The sequence below is a fragment of the Cotesia glomerata genome, linkage group LG7 (assembly GCF_020080835.1).
Source record: "Cotesia glomerata isolate CgM1 linkage group LG7, MPM_Cglom_v2.3, whole genome shotgun sequence".
NCBI classification, from domain to species: Eukaryota; Metazoa; Arthropoda; class Insecta; order Hymenoptera; family Braconidae; genus Cotesia; species Cotesia glomerata.
This window is the reverse complement of record NC_058164.1, coordinates 4027146-4045904: the sequence shown is the minus strand read 5'-3', so window position 1 is coordinate 4045904 and position 18759 is coordinate 4027146. Positions and strand designations below refer to the sequence as shown.

At 30.3% G+C, this 18759-nt stretch overlaps 1 protein-coding gene across 1 annotated transcript in view; it reads left to right on the top strand.

Moving 5' to 3' along the window:
• The window catches only part of LOC123269415 (protein-L-histidine N-pros-methyltransferase), a 58756-nt gene that overhangs the window by 9615 nt on the left and 30382 nt on the right, over positions 1-18759 (top strand). The window contains exon 2 of the mRNA XM_044735100.1: positions 9567-9778. Coding sequence (XP_044591035.1) covers positions 9567-9778 — 212 coding nt within the window. The remainder of the gene's footprint in view (positions 1-9566; positions 9779-18759) is intronic.

The window sequence follows — 18759 nt, the reverse complement described above, 5'->3', positions numbered from 1 at the left end:
TATACTTACAGCCGAAGAATGGCCAAAAAACAATAGGCTATTCATAAATTTTGATTTTGTTTCTTAAAAATAAGAAATATCATTTCTTTAATTTTGCGGTAAAAGTTTTCTCTAAGGAGGACCTCAGACGCAAAAGCGTCATCACGTGAGGGGTTTTCGGTCTCAATCTGAAAGGCTGTACTTATTTTTACTCATTTGCTTCTATTAGAGACTTTTCGTGCATTACGTGGTGGCTTTAGAGAGAGAGATTACGAATAATGATAAAAATGCAAATGTAAATGGTGGTTTTAGCGGTTCCGCCCGGTATAATTGTCAATTATTGCCCTGGAGAACTTTTGTAACATAAACAGCTATGAAGTGCCTCCACACATTGAGAAACATTTCCTTATTTATTGCACACATGTAATACCCAAAGTCTATAAGTAATATAAGTAAAGTGTCTTTAAAAGTGGAGGACAAAGCGCGGCATTGATGGCATGTCATTCACCTGAGTCATTATGCCAATCTGTGGGCAACATTATATGCCCGAATATAACGGTATAATTTACCAAACCCTTGCCTCTACTCGTACTCGACAGGGTTCTATACCTTATATCTTATATATGTATATAAAGATATAGATATAGATATGTATATATCAAGGAAACCGACAGGTCTCTGCGCCTGCGATTAATAACAATAGTCTTACCATTATCATTATATTGTTTCCCATCACGCGATAGCCGTTGGAAAGCGTCCGGAGAGAAAATTGTTTCACATTATATGTGTAGTCGAGCGACCACGATCGTCAAACAATATTTTTTTTTGAAACAATGTAACCCATAATTATCCATGTCATTACAATCATAATCACACTTTAGCTCACTCCTCACTCTCATAGTGCCTTTTTACTTTTTCGTGGCTTTATTTGAAAATTACTGGCTCGTATTCTCCTGTTATTATTTGGAAATTTGTATGCATTAAATGAATAAGTGTTGTTAAAAAACAATAAATTTATTACTGCAATTAAATATTTTATTTTACGCTCATTACATCCAATTGCTTCGATTTAAGACATATTTTTCCTTAAAGGCCTTTTATCGTCGGTTTTTTACACTTTTCTTTTGAAGTAAAAGTTCAATAAAATATTTAATAATTGAGGGTTATTAAATATTTCTTTTTTTTAACGATAATAAGTTTAATAATTTTATTGAATGAGTAATTGATTTTCATTCCTGCTTTACATGGACACTGAAAAAAAAATTAACTTAATTCAAGAAAAAAATTCTTGAATCAAGAAAATAATTTTGATGAGGGTGATTCTTGAGAATCAAGACGAAAAATTCTTGAATCAAGTAAAATTTACTTAAACCAAGTAAAAGTTTTTTAGTTTAAGAATTTTTTTACTCAAATCAAGAAGATGAAGTCCTTCAAAATTATATACTTGATTCAAGAACATTTTTTTTTCTGTGATAATTATATGATAAAATGGGTTTTTATTGTTAAATTTGGTATCATTAGAAACGTCTTGACCATAATTTGCGCCTTTACAAGGTTTCATATTATTCTCACCAATTAGTCAATTTATTATGATAAATATTTAGGCTGCATTCAAAAATGCTCTATCTCCAGATACGTAATTAAGAAATTACCTTTTATCTCATGAAATATTGACATTTTTAAACATATAAGCTCATCCCGATGTTACACTCATCAAGACTCTTCATTCGAGTACCCACATCAATTTTTCATATATTTATATATATTATATATATGTATATATGAAAAATATATCAAAATGCATGTCGGTACTCAAATGAAAGCTCTTGATGAGTGTAACATCGGGATGAGCTTAGATCTTTAAAAACGTCAATAATTAAGAAAGTACAGTGCAATTTAACAAATATCTTTTGAAATATTGACATTTTTATAGATATAAGCTCATCCCGATGTTACACTCGTCAAGACCTTTCATTTGAGTACCTACATCTATTTTTCATATATTCATATATATTTATATATGAAAAATATATCAAAATGCATGTCGGTACTCAAATGAAAGCTCTTGATGAGTGTAACATCGGGATGAGCTTAGATCTTTAAAAACGTCAATAGTTAAGAAAGTACCGTGCAATTTAACAAATACCTTGTAAAATATTGTCAATTTTAAAGATATAAGCTCATCCCGATGTTACACTCATCAAGACCTTTCATTTGAGTACCCACATTAATTTTTCATATATTTATATATATATATATATATATATATATATATATATATATATATATATATATATATATATATATATATGTATATATATATATATATATGTATATATGTATATATGAAAAATATATCAAAAATGCATGTGGGTACTCAAATGAAAGCTCTTGATGAGTGTAAAATCAGGATGAGCTTATATCTTTAAAAACGCCATTATTTAAGAAAGTACAGTGCCATTTAACAAAATTCATTATTTACTAAAGCAAAATTTTATTTATTTATAGTTCACAAGTCCCGGAAGTCACATAGTGACTGCAAGGTTGCTACATTGGTAAAAATTTTAACTTGACTCGAGAGTAAAAATCTTGAACCAAGAACACCAATTGGAAGAAAATGAATTTCTTGAGCCAAGAGGAAAAATTCTTGAGTCAAGATAGATTCTCTTGAATTAAGAAAATATATCTTGACTCAAGAATTTTTCCTCTTGGCTCAAGAAATTCATTTTCTTCCAATTGGCGTTCTTGGTTCAAGATTTTTGCTCTTGAGTCAAGTTAAAATTTTTACCAGTGTAGAAAAAAATTATCCTTTTTTCTTTTTACCAAAATAAGGATAAAATTTTTTCTTTATACTTAAATGATGAATGAAAAATTTTCCTTTAATTCTAATTTTCAATTTTCTAACAAAATAAATACCTCCCGAATAAAATATTAAAAAAAAAAATAATTCTTAGATTGCCAACGAAATTACCCATAAAAACGTTTAGAAAAATTTCCTTTAAATTGTGAATATTTAAGTAGAGTAAAAAAATAATATATATCTTTGCAATCAAGCATCAGATATTCGCCCTTCGGGATCATCTCGGGTGGATGGTGGATTTGGATTGAGAGCGAGAAAGACGGTGGGTGAATATATTGGGGGTGTGAGAATGAGGAGGTTGATTGGAAAAGCGACCGGTTTAACTAACCGTGAGCGCTTTTAACCCAAAGCGATCGACTAACGAACGCGTTCATTCGCGCTGCGCCGAGAATATCGGTCTTGATGCATCGCTGTCGGATGCGCCGAATACCTTTCTCACCTTCTTCATACCCATCATAGTTCACCATACATTTTTACCCATCGTTTCTTCACTTATTCATTTCCCCGCACCTTCCATTCACCCTCACTCTGACTCTTACCCGAGGTCTCTCCAGTCCCAGCCCCAACCCCAGCCCCAGAACCTCCATCACGTTCTACACTTACTCAAGTCCACCCGGCGCATTTATTCCACCTTCTCCTCTCCAGTTCTACATCCAACCAGATCCGTAACGTTATTTCCGCAAAGTGTTCGCCACCTACCACCTACCACCCGCTACTTTGGATCGTTATCAGTCGGCTCATCGATACACTCGCCCGAACCGAATCTAATGCTCAGACTCAACTGTTATGTACGTATACTACAGATATGAGAAATCAATCATGCGTTAAACTCATCGTTAAGATCTTTACCACCATCTTCAATCTAATATATTAAATTTATATATTTATACACTATATATTATATATTATATAGGATTTATATTCAAGTATATGTTAGTAATGTAGAAAGAAATTTAAACTTCTCGCTTTGAAAATTAATAATTTAAAAAATAACAAGTTATTGATTTTTAAAATTCATTTTTTTTTTAGATTTTTATATTTTATATAAAATGGAAATTTTTGCCATAAAAAAAATAATAATAAAATTAAATATTAACATAATAAATAATAAATATTAAATATTAAATAATAATAAAATTAAAATATTGAAAAATTAAATTCAAAAGAAAAATTTTTGAATCAAGAAAATCATTTTGAAAAGCTTCATTATCTTGATTTAAGCATACAAATTTTTTTTTCAAATTTTTATAATTTTTTACACTCTAAAGTGTAATATCGTCAATTTATAATATCGTCTATACGACTTTGGCGAGATCTTCCACCCGATCTCATCAACACAACCCTAAAATCTTTTAAAACTAAAGTTTTAGATTTCTTTATAAATCTTGAATTCGTGGAAAATCAGTAAGCTTATGTAAAATAGAAATCAAAATTCTTTTACAGTCTCAAATTTTTAAACTTAAATTCAATTTTAAACTTTAATTTAACTTGTATAAATTTGGATAAGTGTTAAATAAGTATTTAATATTCTTGTGTAATATATTTGATAAATCACTAGCTATTGTAAATTATACGTGAACTTTATCTTAATTTAATATTTTAATATGTATTAAGTTTGCCATTTGGCTTCTGCCTTGGCATTAAAATTAAATAAATAAATAAAATAAAAATAAAGTGTCTGTACTAAAGATTTAAGTCCATCTTGAGGAAGATTGTACTCTTAAAAATGAATTTTAAGCCCTTATAAGATTAAAAAATCGATAAATTTAAGATTATCCATAACTTTTTCTTTACTCATATTCTTAAAAAATATTAAAAATTTTTTCTTGATATTTAATATCAATAGTCTTTAAAAAAAAATAAAATAAAATAAATTTTCTGCCAAAAAAAATTCTTAAATATTTTTTATGTAAAAAATTAATCAAAAAAAAATTACTAAAGTATTAAAAAATGTAATTCTTAAATTATTACAGTAAATTTTCTGTTCGATTTATTCTTAAATACTTTCCCAAGAGTCCAGTTTTTCTGGATAAAAAACATTAACCATACTCTAATTATGTTTTTATCCGATAAACTTTTTCTCTCCAATAATTGATCTGTCTTTAAGTTCTTATAAATCTTTTTATCGAAACAAAACTTCCGCAAAAAAGTTCCAAAAGAACAAGTGTACTCAGTAAAGAAGAAAGAGTTGATTAAAGAATAATTATTAAAATAAAAATAATTATCATTCAATCTAAATCTAAATCAATTAAACACACGTCCTAGTTTTCAATAAAATTTAGTTCAAACGTAGAAAGCAAATAAATAATATTTTTTGAGTTAACTAACAGAAATAATAACTGGTTGTAAATAATTATCAAGATCTGGGAATAATGAAGCTATAACATGCGTGACAAATTTAAAAAATCGCAAAGAAAAAAAAATAATTGTGTTAAAAAAAAAAAAAAAGCTGTTTGTAATCATAACTCGATCTTCGCTGATAAGATCGGGCTGTAGGTTTAAGCGAGAAAAAGATATCACGCACGAATAACTCGTCACGATACAGACAGACGATATATAGGACATATAGCAATAGAAGGTAATATTGTATTATAATACTATGGTGTGTATTTGTCGAATATGAATATGCGGAAAGAGCAATAATGAAATCATGAACTAAGTAGTATAACTAGTTCAGCGGTTAGTTTATTTTTATTAGTCGACAGGACTGAATCCGCGACCAAATGTTGAAGAGAATGTGGTATGTGGTGTGTGATAAGATTTTTATTGTTTACTCGCGTTAAGTGTATACATGTGTATTCATTATTTATTATTACTTATTACTTATTACATTCGTGATGACGCGTCGCGGTCACGCATTCTCGTTTCACACATGGCGTCAGTTGGAGATGAAGAAAAGAAGAAGAGTAATAATAATGAAAATAAGAAGAAGAACCAGAAACAGAAGCAGAAGCTAAAGCTGAAGAAGTATAATAAAAAATAAAAATAAAAAAAAGCAGGACATCTGAGCAATACTTAATAGCACAGGAAGAGAATGCGTTTGTCTTGCAATCCAACACGCTTGTGGAATTCTGAGAACGTATGCACCAACAGGACACTCAAAATAAGTTTCAAAAATTCTTTTGTACATCTCTGGTCTAATTAAAAGTGAATATTAATTTTTATTTAAAATATTTGTGATGGAGTATGCATGTGTATAGAGAAAGAAGGATTTATTTTTGTTGGAGAAAAATGTGAGGGCAATTTTTAGTGAATTGAAAAATATTTTTAAAGGTAATTATTGGTTTTTATTTTGGACGTCGGCTAAATACCATATACGTTTTTAAAATGCTGCTGGTCTTTGTCAACATGATACGCCAGATATAGAATATAAAGGACATAACAGAGGAGAAGAGAGAAAAGGTAGAGAATATAACCAAGATACTTTTGAGCGCCACAGAAGTTACCACTAATGACACCAAGAGGAATGCTGCCCGGCAACGCGCGACCGCACGCTACTCCAGTAGCCATTTGTAATTCTGATAAAAAATTTATTAAATCAAAGTACGCTTTACTTTGCAAAATTACTTTGCTGAAAGAACAAACTATTCTATCGACAGTTTTAACATTTATATTTTTAAAATTCACTTTAAGAATTTAAGATAAAATTTCAATTTATTTTTTAAGTAAAACTTCTTTAGGCATGACTAGGGAGTAACTCAGATTTTTTTTCTGACGGAAGTAACGCTTACTATATAGTCTATGTAGTTTCCGCTAAGTAAGTGTATGTCATATACTCCACGCACTCCACGCTTCTTGACTTATACGCCAGCTAGTGGCAAATATCATAATCAATTAGGATTATTTATTTCCAATATTTTCAAACGGATCAATTGTGAATAGCAATTTGATCTATCTATGAATACTTCTCGACTTTAATCAACAACGCGTTTCGGTACAACGATAGATGCTGTATTTTCAAAAAAAGTAGCAAATTTAGAGAGTAAAATTTATGTTTCACATTATAGTTACCACAAACCTATAATTTCATAAATGAAAAATACATAAAAAATTATAATGACATTCAATTGCCTATTTCGAATGAATAATATTAATATAACATTTTTGATTATTATTTTTGTGACCGAATTATATATATAAATTAAAGTTTTAGCGCCTAGCGGTCAAGTGACTAGTAGATCTAAATTCAAGCCAACGGATGGACATTCCATCTTCAAACTGGTAGAGCTCCTGACATGTTATCAGAGAGATCCAGGTTCGATTCCTGGCTTGGCAACCAACCCCATTTATTTTTTCAAAAGTTTGTCTTTGCTCTCATTTACTTTTTCATTTAATTAACATCTTTATAACTCGAACAGATACCACAAAAGCTTTCAGCTTCACTAGTATTCAAGTTCGGTGGATCCTCATCGAAATTATGTAAAGAGAGAATATGTCTCTCGACCAATATTGAAGATGGAATGTCCATCCGTTGGCTTGAATTTAGATCTACTAGTCACTTTACCGCTAGGCGCTAAAACTTTAATTTATTAATATAACATTTGAATAATCTTTGTTAAGCACATGAATAATAAATATAATCAAATTATAATATGATATTTATTATGTAAGTTAAAATTTAATCATTTCAGTGATATATGCCGTCAACGCCAAAGAAGTTTTACTTCAATCGCGCGTAAAGGTTACACGCACACACTTTTTTTTTTTTTAGTTTTGGGTTCGAAAATTAAAATATCGCTAATATAACCAATCAAAAATAGCAAATCCCTCGCACTGATAAAAAAATTAAGTTGACTTAAGGTAGTTGTCGTGGTACAATATTGTCAAAAAATTAGAGATTCTATGCGCCGCAAAAGCATATGGACATGTAAGCTAAGTAATTGATAATTTTTACGCTAGACTGTACTCATGAAGACATAAACTATACTTTTTCATAAATTGTTGAACTTTAATCTGTTGTATATAAATAATTAGACGGTCAAAAATTTTTTTTTAAACTCACAACAAATACATTAAAAGACTGTCAGTTTTTTGAAAGTTTCTGACTGTTAGTTTTTTTTTTTTTATAACTAATAAACTGGTACAGAACTGCAGAGAGCGTATGCAATCAATATTAAATATCCAATTTTTAATTGAATTTATCTCGGGTTATAGATGGTCAATTGACTTCAAATTTTAAGGGTAATTGTATCATCATGTCCTTAATAACTATACAAAAATTTTTTATTTTCTGACGCTATGTCTTAACCAGGACAATTACCTAAAGAGCCAAAATCTTGAACCAAGAATACAATTTTGAAAAAAATGGTATTTTTGGTTCAAGATTTTGGCTCTTGAGTCAAATAAATTTTTTTATCAGTACGCCGAAAGAGCTAGGCATTATCAACCCAAGTTAATTGTGCAACAAAAACGGATCAATAAATCATGGATGAAAAAAAGAGCCTAGTTTGCTAATAAATTAGCATTAAACACAAGAAAGTTGGTGGAGAATAAGTATGAGAGTAAGAATACTGAAACTGCAAGAGTAGTAGACTTAACTGTCAATCGGAAAGTCAAGACCGTGATATGCGAGACATGTCGTTAATATTGTACGTATTGTATATTATAAATTTTATTATTGTCGTTTTTATGTCGAATAAACCGACGTTCGACCTTCACTCACATTACAAGTAACGTAACCTCCATTAAATCAATCATAAATGTGTATAATATAGATATATAGATGCGTGTGTGGAGAGATCTGTCTCGGGTGTACAAATTAAATCGTTTATATTTATACTATTTTATTATCCAACAATTTAATTAATGATGACAGTAGGAGAGTAGTAATAGCAATACTAATACTAATGATAATAGTATAAGTATCGGTTGTTGTAGGGCTGTCTAGACTAAAGAAACCTAATGGATTTCACCCATGCAATTGCTTGATGGATATCGATTTGATATCTCTCAAATGTCGTTGCTTTAATTAGAGAAATCAATTAACGTCAACGTCCAACCGGATACATATATTGATCCAACTTGATTTCATTTGTACATTTATAACTTTACTGTTTATCTAGCTTAATATTGTGAATAAAAGCCAACACTTTGATTACAATTTTCTATTGAGGAGTAATGATCACTCTACCACTTGCATCAATCAATTTTAAAGAATAATAAGTGGCATTTGATAAATTCTGGGAGTAAAATATTCCTTGAAAAACAGTCCACTCAATTCATTTTTAATTAAAACGTTATTTGAAAGTCTTCAGTCTATAGCATAATTGAAGAAATGTAATTACCATCTCTGAATTGACTCATCTAGGATATTGTGGGTTAATTACCGCATTCATAAGCTTTCTTTAAAGTGTCACTGGTAGCTAATAAAAATTTTTTGTTCAATTAGAATTTGTTTTATTTGGCTTGAAACGTATAATTTTTTGTCTCGCGTTAACCGCGGAGGCTTAAGGCTCCGAGGCTGACGAATCACCGGGAAGCAAAAAGTGAGGAGAAATGCGCGTGAATGAGAATGAAAAAGCGACTAGTGTCCCCCGTTGAGACGTTAAAGTATCCGTAATTATCTTTCCAACTACGTTTATTATTTTGTCGTTGGCCATGAGAAAAATCCGACAAAAACCCGCTGATTCAATTTTTCGTACAAATGGCCTCTTCATTTTAATTTATTTTATTTTACAATTACTATTAATGAAATTTAGATGGAAATATATTTCTTATTCTGTTACAGTGGTACAGGGTAGACAAGACCAAGATACAGGAAGATATTCTTAAGCTCTGGATGCCATTAGGAGTCGGAGAACGCAAAGATCAGCCAGACAAAAGCGCTGAAGATTTTTTGGCAAGGTCCGCTAATAAATCCGATTCACTTTTGCTTCAAGTTTGGCACTCATTAGCGACATCTGCTTTGTCTTGGTTTATTAATCGAACTTCAATAAATGGGTGAGTGACTTTTCACAAAATTATTTTTTACAAATTTTATAAAAATTTATCTTTATAATGTAACTTTTCAAAAGTTTTTAGATTTAGTTATAAAGTTATAGAAATGTTAGCTGAATTCAGGAGAAAAAATCCAACCAAAAAAATCATTTTCAAGACTTTCATTGTTTTCAATATAATAAAAAAAAATCTTTAATTAACTTTTTTTTTATTTAAGCAAATTTCACTTTATTTAAAAATTTTTCTTTTTGATTCAACTGAAAAAAATTCTTTAAAATGATTTTTTACAATCAACGTTGTAATGTAACTTGTCACGACAATTGTATCTAAAATTCTTAACGAATCTTAACACACTTATTTTTTTGGACAATTCTCGAGATCAAAGAAGTCCAAAAATGTGACAAATTGGTCAAATAGTTCAGAAGTGACAACAATTTACAATTTTCAAAAAATACATTCAAAACTATTAAACTGTTACTGCCCGTGTAAAAATGATATGATATCATTATGAAGCTCATAATGAATATCATAATGAATCTCATATTTTGGTACTTATATGAGATTCATATAAGAGCCGTATCAATACTTTAGAAACCCGTAATAAGTAAAATACCTGTGAGAACGAATTTTTGTTAAGTAGATTAGTGAAATTTTCATTTTTTCTGTTTATCAGAGGAAATATACTCTCTAAACATGAATTAGTAAAAAATCACTGGAATAAGTGAATATTCACTTTTTAGAAGTGCCAATCGTACCACTGTGGTTCGATTTGCACTTAGAAAAAGTGAATATTCACTTATTCCAGTGAATTTTCACTAATTCATGTTTAGAGAGTATAATAATTGAGAAAAACAGTATTTTTATCATGCACTATACTGTTGAACTACTTAACTTTCCTCCTTAACTTTCTTAACTTGGAAGAATATTTAGAAAAACATTGACTATCTTGGTTTAAAAAAAAATTTTTAACTGAAAAAATTTTTTCGTCTTAAGATAATTATTTTTTATTTTGAAAACAATTGAAATTGTCCTAAAAATTTCTTTAATTTAATTATTTTGCATTATTTCCTATTCATAGTTATGACTCAATAACTTTATATCACGATTTAAAAAGGCTAACAATATCATTATGATTTTATGCTGATATGACCATCATTAAATTTTGAATTCATTTCAATATCATTATGATTTCATAATGAAATTATGTTAATATCATCACGGAGATACTATCCTAACGAACTTCCGGCAGTAATAAAAAATTTTTTTCTTGAATTATGAATAAAAGGCAACAATATCATAATGTATTTGAAAAAATTCAGCCTGATTCCATCATGAGTTCACATAGATACTAGTATAACTTCAGTATGAAATTATGCGTTTGTCACTATGGATTGGTCACGAATCCCCATGTGACCGATCCGTGTAGATCAAATTTTATAATAAAATATAATCAAATTACTAGAAATTTTTTCTCTCCAACAAGAAAAATAAAAATTTTATAATCTAGTTAAAAAAAAAAAATTCGTTTCCATAAGTATTTTACTTATTACAGATTTTAAATGTATTGATATGGCTTTTATATGAATCTCATATTAGTGTCAAAATATGAGATTCATTATGATATTCATTATGAGCGTCATAATGATATCATATCATTTTTACACGGGTGATGTTTCATGAAAAGAAAAATTAAAATGCAATGAATTATCAAAATGCATTGGACTGCTCATTGAATGAGCTTCAATGAATTATTAAGAAAATTTTTGAGCTAAGTAAAATTTATTTGAATTAAAATAAATATTTGTAATGCAATAATTCTCTTCTCTCCGTGTGGAAAGACTTTTGTATACAAAATCACATATCAACATTCTAATTAGCAAATTGTCTAGCTCCATTTTAGAAAATCTTCCATTTGTGTAAAAAAACAATTAGTTCAAAATTTATTATCACTTTAAAAAACAATTTAATATCTTCTAGAAGTATAATATTTTGGTTTGGATCATTCAAATAATTTATAATTAGACTATTACTGCATCAAAATGTTAAAAAATCACCTTCTAAAAAATAAAGAGTTAGACCAATTGCTAATTAGACCGTCGATATTTTAATTTTCTTAATCAAAAAATCAAACACCAAAACTGTCTACATCCTTAGTGCATCAGCCAGTGTAAAAATATTCACACGAAATAATTTACAGCAGCGTCGAGCGTAATTTTTTATAGTGCAAATCCTGAGGGCCTAAGGTTGTACCAACAACGGATACACGGTATGATCATAATTCTCATATCCAGCGGTCCAGCTTCTCTTAAGATCCTCTCGCGGCACTTTTGATGAAGGACATCTCGCCGCTAATTATGATTAATTTGCGGGGCGAACTCGGCCTCCTGTACGAGTAGCCACTGAAAGATCACTGATCTCGCTCTACTGGTTCACGGAATGTAATTAATATTCTCAGCAGGACACTTAACTCATCCGAGTATTCGCTATTCGCTTCTTTAGCATCATCAGCCGGCATTTATTTTAATCATCCCAACACACCGTAACTTTACATTTATTATTTTTAATTTTAATTATAATTATAACTCTAATTATAATCAGAATCACGGTCATTATTATTATCTTATAATACTTAATACGGTGCATATTTTATTTTCCGGGAGATTTTTCTCTCCGAGATTGAACCAGTAGCAAAAAACATCTGTCTAATCACTCTCAATTTTAATAAACGGTTCCAAGCGTAGCAGCTAACATGGAGATGCACATTTCGGCTGGGGTTTATCTCTTCTTCTTTTTTGACGTGAAGGTGGAGCTCTGGAAGCTGGCCATCAATAACCTGTGCAGTCCTCTACTCAAGAGCATAGGTGTTCTAGGTTGATGGCTGATGGCTGATGGTTGATTGCACACCGAACCAGAGTGCAGCCACGGAAGCAGGCTTGCAATGTGCTGGAGAGCCACCGCTTGTCGAGGAGACGAGAAGGCGGAGATCCTATCTCCCGGTTATTAATTAACCGTTCAGATGGTAAAACCTCTTTTCATCACCTACCATAGCCGAGGATAGACAGATCGTGCTATTTAACCTCTACTCGCATTCTATTCACTCTATACACACCATATATATATATACTACAGCAATCTCTTATTTCGGTAATTGGCTAATGATACTTATCGAACGGCTTTCACTTTGATTGTTTATATTATTTTGCACGGAAGACATTCTTCTGAGATTGCGGTATATTGACATTACATCTCAACTTTTGATATGTGTATTTGCGGTGATTGATGTGGCTGCTCAACCTGAGTATGAGATTTGAGGAACTTTGGGAAATTTTATTGATTTTAGAATCAATTACACGCCTCATAAGCGAAGCGTTGAGGTTGTGCTCTACTCTCGACATTTGAAAAAAAGCAGTTTTCTCGAAACTGAAATTGATTTTTTGTTATTTATATCGCACTTACAGGTTAATATTAAAAAAAAATGAGACTGTTAAATATTATTATTACTATTTTTTTCTCTCCATGAAGTTTCACATTAGTTCATTTTTGAAGGGAGTGAAATTTTCAGCAACCGACTATTTTCCACTAAACTCATCCCTTAGTTTGTCTCCATCATTGTCCTCTCGTTCTTGTCTATCTCAGCTACTTTCCATGGTATCTGCGCGACTGATTGCTTTTTAGTAATTTTTTGTCTCATCATCGCAACTTCACGCGCAATTTCGACGGATTGACGAGCAGGTGACGTTCGAGGGCCGTTCATTTGCTGCTTTTTCAGTCAATTAAAATTGATTTTGCTCGCTCGTTCCATTTATTCTCAACTACATTTAGTTTAAATAGAATGAGCGACAAAAAATGAACTATTGAATCAAACAAATAATTTCAAAATTTAGCTTGGTGTTGAAAACTTTGAAAACTCTGAAAACTGAGCAAGATAAAAATATCAATCGTCTGAAAGAACATGACAAAGAAAGTCGGAATAAGAGTTTAGTGTCTGGCTGGACGGAACAGGCGGTGAAGCCCGACATTAAGTACCTGGTAGCAAGTTTTTGCTCGGGTTTGAGCATTGAAGACTAAAGCTAAAGCTAAAGAGTGAATCCTGAGTCCTGAGATGAGTCCACGCGTTTATTCTGGAGTATTCAGTACGAGAGATAAAGAGTAAAAAATTTAAAAAATAAGTAGAGTGATTGAGGGAGAGGAGGGAAAAAGAAGTGTTTAGTTCCGCGCGCCACCTGTTACCTCCCTCATGTCTTCTCTTATTCTCCCGGCTCGTCTCTTTATTCTATCTTTTATATAATGTGATGTGATGAGACGAGTCGGGAGAGAGTAAGGGTTAAGGTAAAGTATTTGGACCCCCGAGGTTTATTTCTTCAACTACGGAATCTTTTGATCTTTAAATTCAATTTTAACGTCACCGTCAGATTTATACTGATGATACCTTCTTTAATCCATTCATCTTTATCAACATACGTGCTTTGTGTTTTATATTTTATCCGCTAATTACCTTTTACATATAAGGTCAAAAATTTCAGTCTTTGTAAATATTTTTACTGAATCTTGTTTTAGTTCAAAACCAAAAAAATTGAAATTAATAAATCAACTAGTAATTAATATGACTTTAAAACTAAATTTTATTAAACGAATAAGCAAAATTTTATGGATAGTGTATTTATATGATAAAATAGGTTTTCATATCATTCTCACCAACAGTTAATTTATAACGATAAGTATTTAGGCTTATATAAGCTCACCCTGACATTACACTCATCGAGACCTTTCATTTGAGTACCCACATCAATTTTTCATATATTTTATATATTTATATATTTCATAAATAGCATATATATAAAATATATAAAAAATGCCATGTGGGTATTCAAATAAAAGGTCTCGATAAGAGTAACTCCAGGATGAGCTTATATCGTTAAAAATATCATCAGTAGTCAAAATACACAGTCATTTCATACTTATTGATATTTTTTAAAGTATAAGCTCATCCTGATATTACACTCATCGAGACCTTTCATTTGAGTACCCACATCAATTTTTCATATATTTTATATATTTATATATTTCACAAATACCATATATATAAAATATATATAAAATGCCATGTGGGTACTCAAATGAAAGGTCTAGATGTGTGTGACATCAAGATGAGCTTATATCTTTAAAAATGTCAATAATTAAGAACTGAAATTGGTTTCTTATGAACTATTGACATTTTTAAAGATATAAGCCCATCCCGACATTACACTCATCGAGAGTTTTCATTTGAGTACCCACATCAATTTTTTCACATATTTATATATAATATATATATGTATATATGAAAAATATATTAAAATGCATGTGGGTACTCAAATGAAAGCTCTTGATGAGTGTAATATCGGGATTAGCTTATATCTTTAAAAATGTCAATAATTAAAAAAGTACAGTGCAATTTAACAAAAGTCATTATTTATTGAAATAAGTAATTTATTGTATAAAAAATTATATCTAAAGGAAAAATAAAATTTTAATTGAAAGTATGTGCATTAATATAACGTATAATATTAAATTTTTAAAGGACGTAAAGGATCGATGCCTACAATAAAAGTTTATTATTCCATATAAGATAAATAGAGTATTTTTCTTTAGTGCAAATTGATGGAGGGATTTGGTTAAATATTATTTTTATGATTGAATAAAAGAATTTTATAGTTAGTTGGAAAACAATTACTAGTAAAATTGTCGCATTTATTACTGTATATTAAAGGTATAGATAATTTTTTTTATGGATTTTCTTGGTTACATACGAATGTATGTATGTATACGTATATATTTGTTTACTTCTCGCTCATCGACATTAAACTAATAATGTTTCCGTTCTGAGGAAGCTCTTAATGTCACTTTACATTATTTTTTACTACCAATGGTATAATAATATTCTCGGGAATACTTATGCTTATTTGCATGTGAAGAGTTGTATTAAATTACACTTATATGGATATAGTATACATATTTGTATATACATATATGTGGTTGAGTGGATGTGGGGTTCTATATATAATATACCGAATGAAAACGTACTTAGGTGGCGGCATTTCTGCAGAATTACCAATTTCAAAGTTTGCAATTATGGAAGAACGTAAGTACACGAATATATATTCACGTTAGATCCAGTTACTGTATAGTATATACCGACCTGATATCACTCCGACGTAATGTAATGCGATGTGATGTATGTACTACTATGCACTGTGTTCTATGTTGACGACCTGGTTTGTGACCTAAGTTTATTTCTCATGGGAATTGCTGCAAGACGAGTTATCTCATTAAAATCATATCTATCTGCAGAAACTCAATGACATATTCCTTGATTATACATCTGAGAATCGGTTTTCTTTAAAGATACATTTACTATTTTTTAGTCATTTATTTATTCACTTTTTTCTGTAATTAACATCATTAAAAATATAATAATAATAATAATAACTAGCAACCTTGCAGTCACTATGTGACTGCCATGACTTATGAACTAAAAAAAATTTTAATTTTGCTTTATTAAATAATGATTTTTGTTAAATTACACTGTACTTTCTTACCTATTGGCATTATTAAAAATATAAGCTCATCCCGATGTTACACTCATCAAGAGCTTTCGTTTGAGTATCCACAAGCATTTTTGATATATTTGTCATATATACATATATATATATATATATATATATATATATATATATATATATATAATATATAAAATATATGAAAAATTGATGTGGGTACGCAAATGAAAGGTCTTGATGAGTGTAACATCAAGATGAGCTTATATCTTTAAAAACGTCAATATTTCACAAGATACAAGGTCATTTTTTAAGGTAGTACTACCGGTTTTAGAGTCTGTGTTCAGAATTTAATGAAATTTGGCATATTGGTACTTTATAATATCATAATTAAGCAGTAAAATTTTTGGAAGCCTGGCGAGTCCTGAAAAAAAGATATTAATAATTACATATTTTTGCCTTTACCATTGATCCTTATGGAAAATTACAGACTTTATTCTATTTCACAAAACTGGACGTTCAGATTCTTATAAAAATTAAGACAACGAGAGAAAATAACATCTAGAACATATTTAATAACAATCAGTATGGTTTCCGAGCATATGAATATATTTATTAATAAAAAACATCCAAAATTTGTCTCTGTTTCTCTTTCTCCAACGTGATTGAATATAGGGAAATCTACTACGTTAACTGAATAAGGTTAGATTTTGGGATTTGACTCTTGTGGTAACGGTAGTACTACCTTAATTATTGACATTTTTAAAGATATAAGCTCATCCCGATGTTACACTCATTGAGAGCTTTCATGTGAGTATTCACATGCATTTTTGATATATTTTTCATACATACATATATATAATATATATAAATATATGAAAAATTGATGTGGGAATTCAAATGAAAGGTCTCGATGAGTGTAACATCGGGATGAGCTTATATCTTAAAAAATGTCAATATCTCACAAGATATTTGTTAAATTGCACTGTATTTTCTTAACTATTGACGTTTTTAAAGATATAAGCTCATCCCGACGTTACACTCATCAAGAGCTTTCATTTGAGTACCCACATACATTTTGATATATTTTTCATACATACATATATATAATATATATAAATATATGAAAAATTGATGTGGGTACTCAGATGAAAGGTCTCGATGAGTGTAACATCGGGATGAGCTTATATCTTTAAAATTGTCAATAAGATACAGGGTCATTTCTTAGCTATGTATCACGAGATAGAGCATTTTTTAATGCAGCCTAAATACTTATCATAGTAAATTGACTATCGGTGAAAATGATATGAAACTTTAAAAAAGCACAAATCCAGGTCAAGACTTTTTTAACGATATTAAATTTAACTATAAAAACTCATTTGATCATATAAATAGACTAGTCACAAAATTTTGCTTATTCTCTTAATAATATAGATTATTTTGGTGTAATTTTCATTAAAAATTTTACTCGTTTAGTTTTAGAGAAAATATATTATTTTCAGTGAAATTTAAAAAATAATCTGAGCATGAGCGTAAATATTGATAATTAGTAATTAAAAACTGCGCAAGCTCTGCTCTGGAGCAAAAGTAACTTTGGATATAGTTTAATAAAGGGCGTCACCCGAAAATCATAATTACTAATGGCAATGGGAAGTCTGAAGCCAAAGTAAGCCAAAGGACTCGTCGCAGAGTAAGAGTTTCTATTCGTGGGGGTTTGAGTTTTAGAATGGTAATAACAGCGAACAGTGAAGAAGGGAAGAAGGGGACTGGTTGGTAGAGGAGCTTTTCTTATTCCGTGGTCTCTGTCTGACGGTCTGACGAGATAACACAAAATAATTTTAATTTAAAATACACATATAGAAGCAAAGAGAGAAATGAAAAAATAAAAGAGAAGTGTGAGAAATTTAAATTGCGCTTGCGCTGGTTCTGTTTAATTACAGAGAGGGTTGCCAATCGTGGAAACACCCTACGGTATATATCCTAGGGGTCTTGGCGTGGCTTTCGTTATTGCGCAAACGCGCTAATGATAATTACTGACCAACTAGTCTGCACACCCTGCGAGGAACCAATCGGGAGCTCGGGTTTCTCTGATCCTTACCGAGGAAAAACCGGGTCGAGGGACGTGCTCTTTATAGAGAAGAAAGAAACGCTGAGAGGAGAGAAGAGGAGAGGAGAGGTGATGACGATAAAAAATATAAAATAAAAAGATAAATAAAATAAAATAAAATAAAGGAGGAGAGATTGAGAAAAGCAGTAGCTGCGGCAACCAACAAGAAGAAGAAAGAATTAAGAAAAAGGAAAATTTTTTCTCGGCGAAAGGCAAGGGGCGGGAATGAGAAGCGAGAACCCTCTCGCGATAACCTCCACATCCACGTACATAGTTACACAAATACAAAGTGTCTGTATCCTTATGTATGTGCTTGAAAGCCATGTCCTCATATGTGTGAT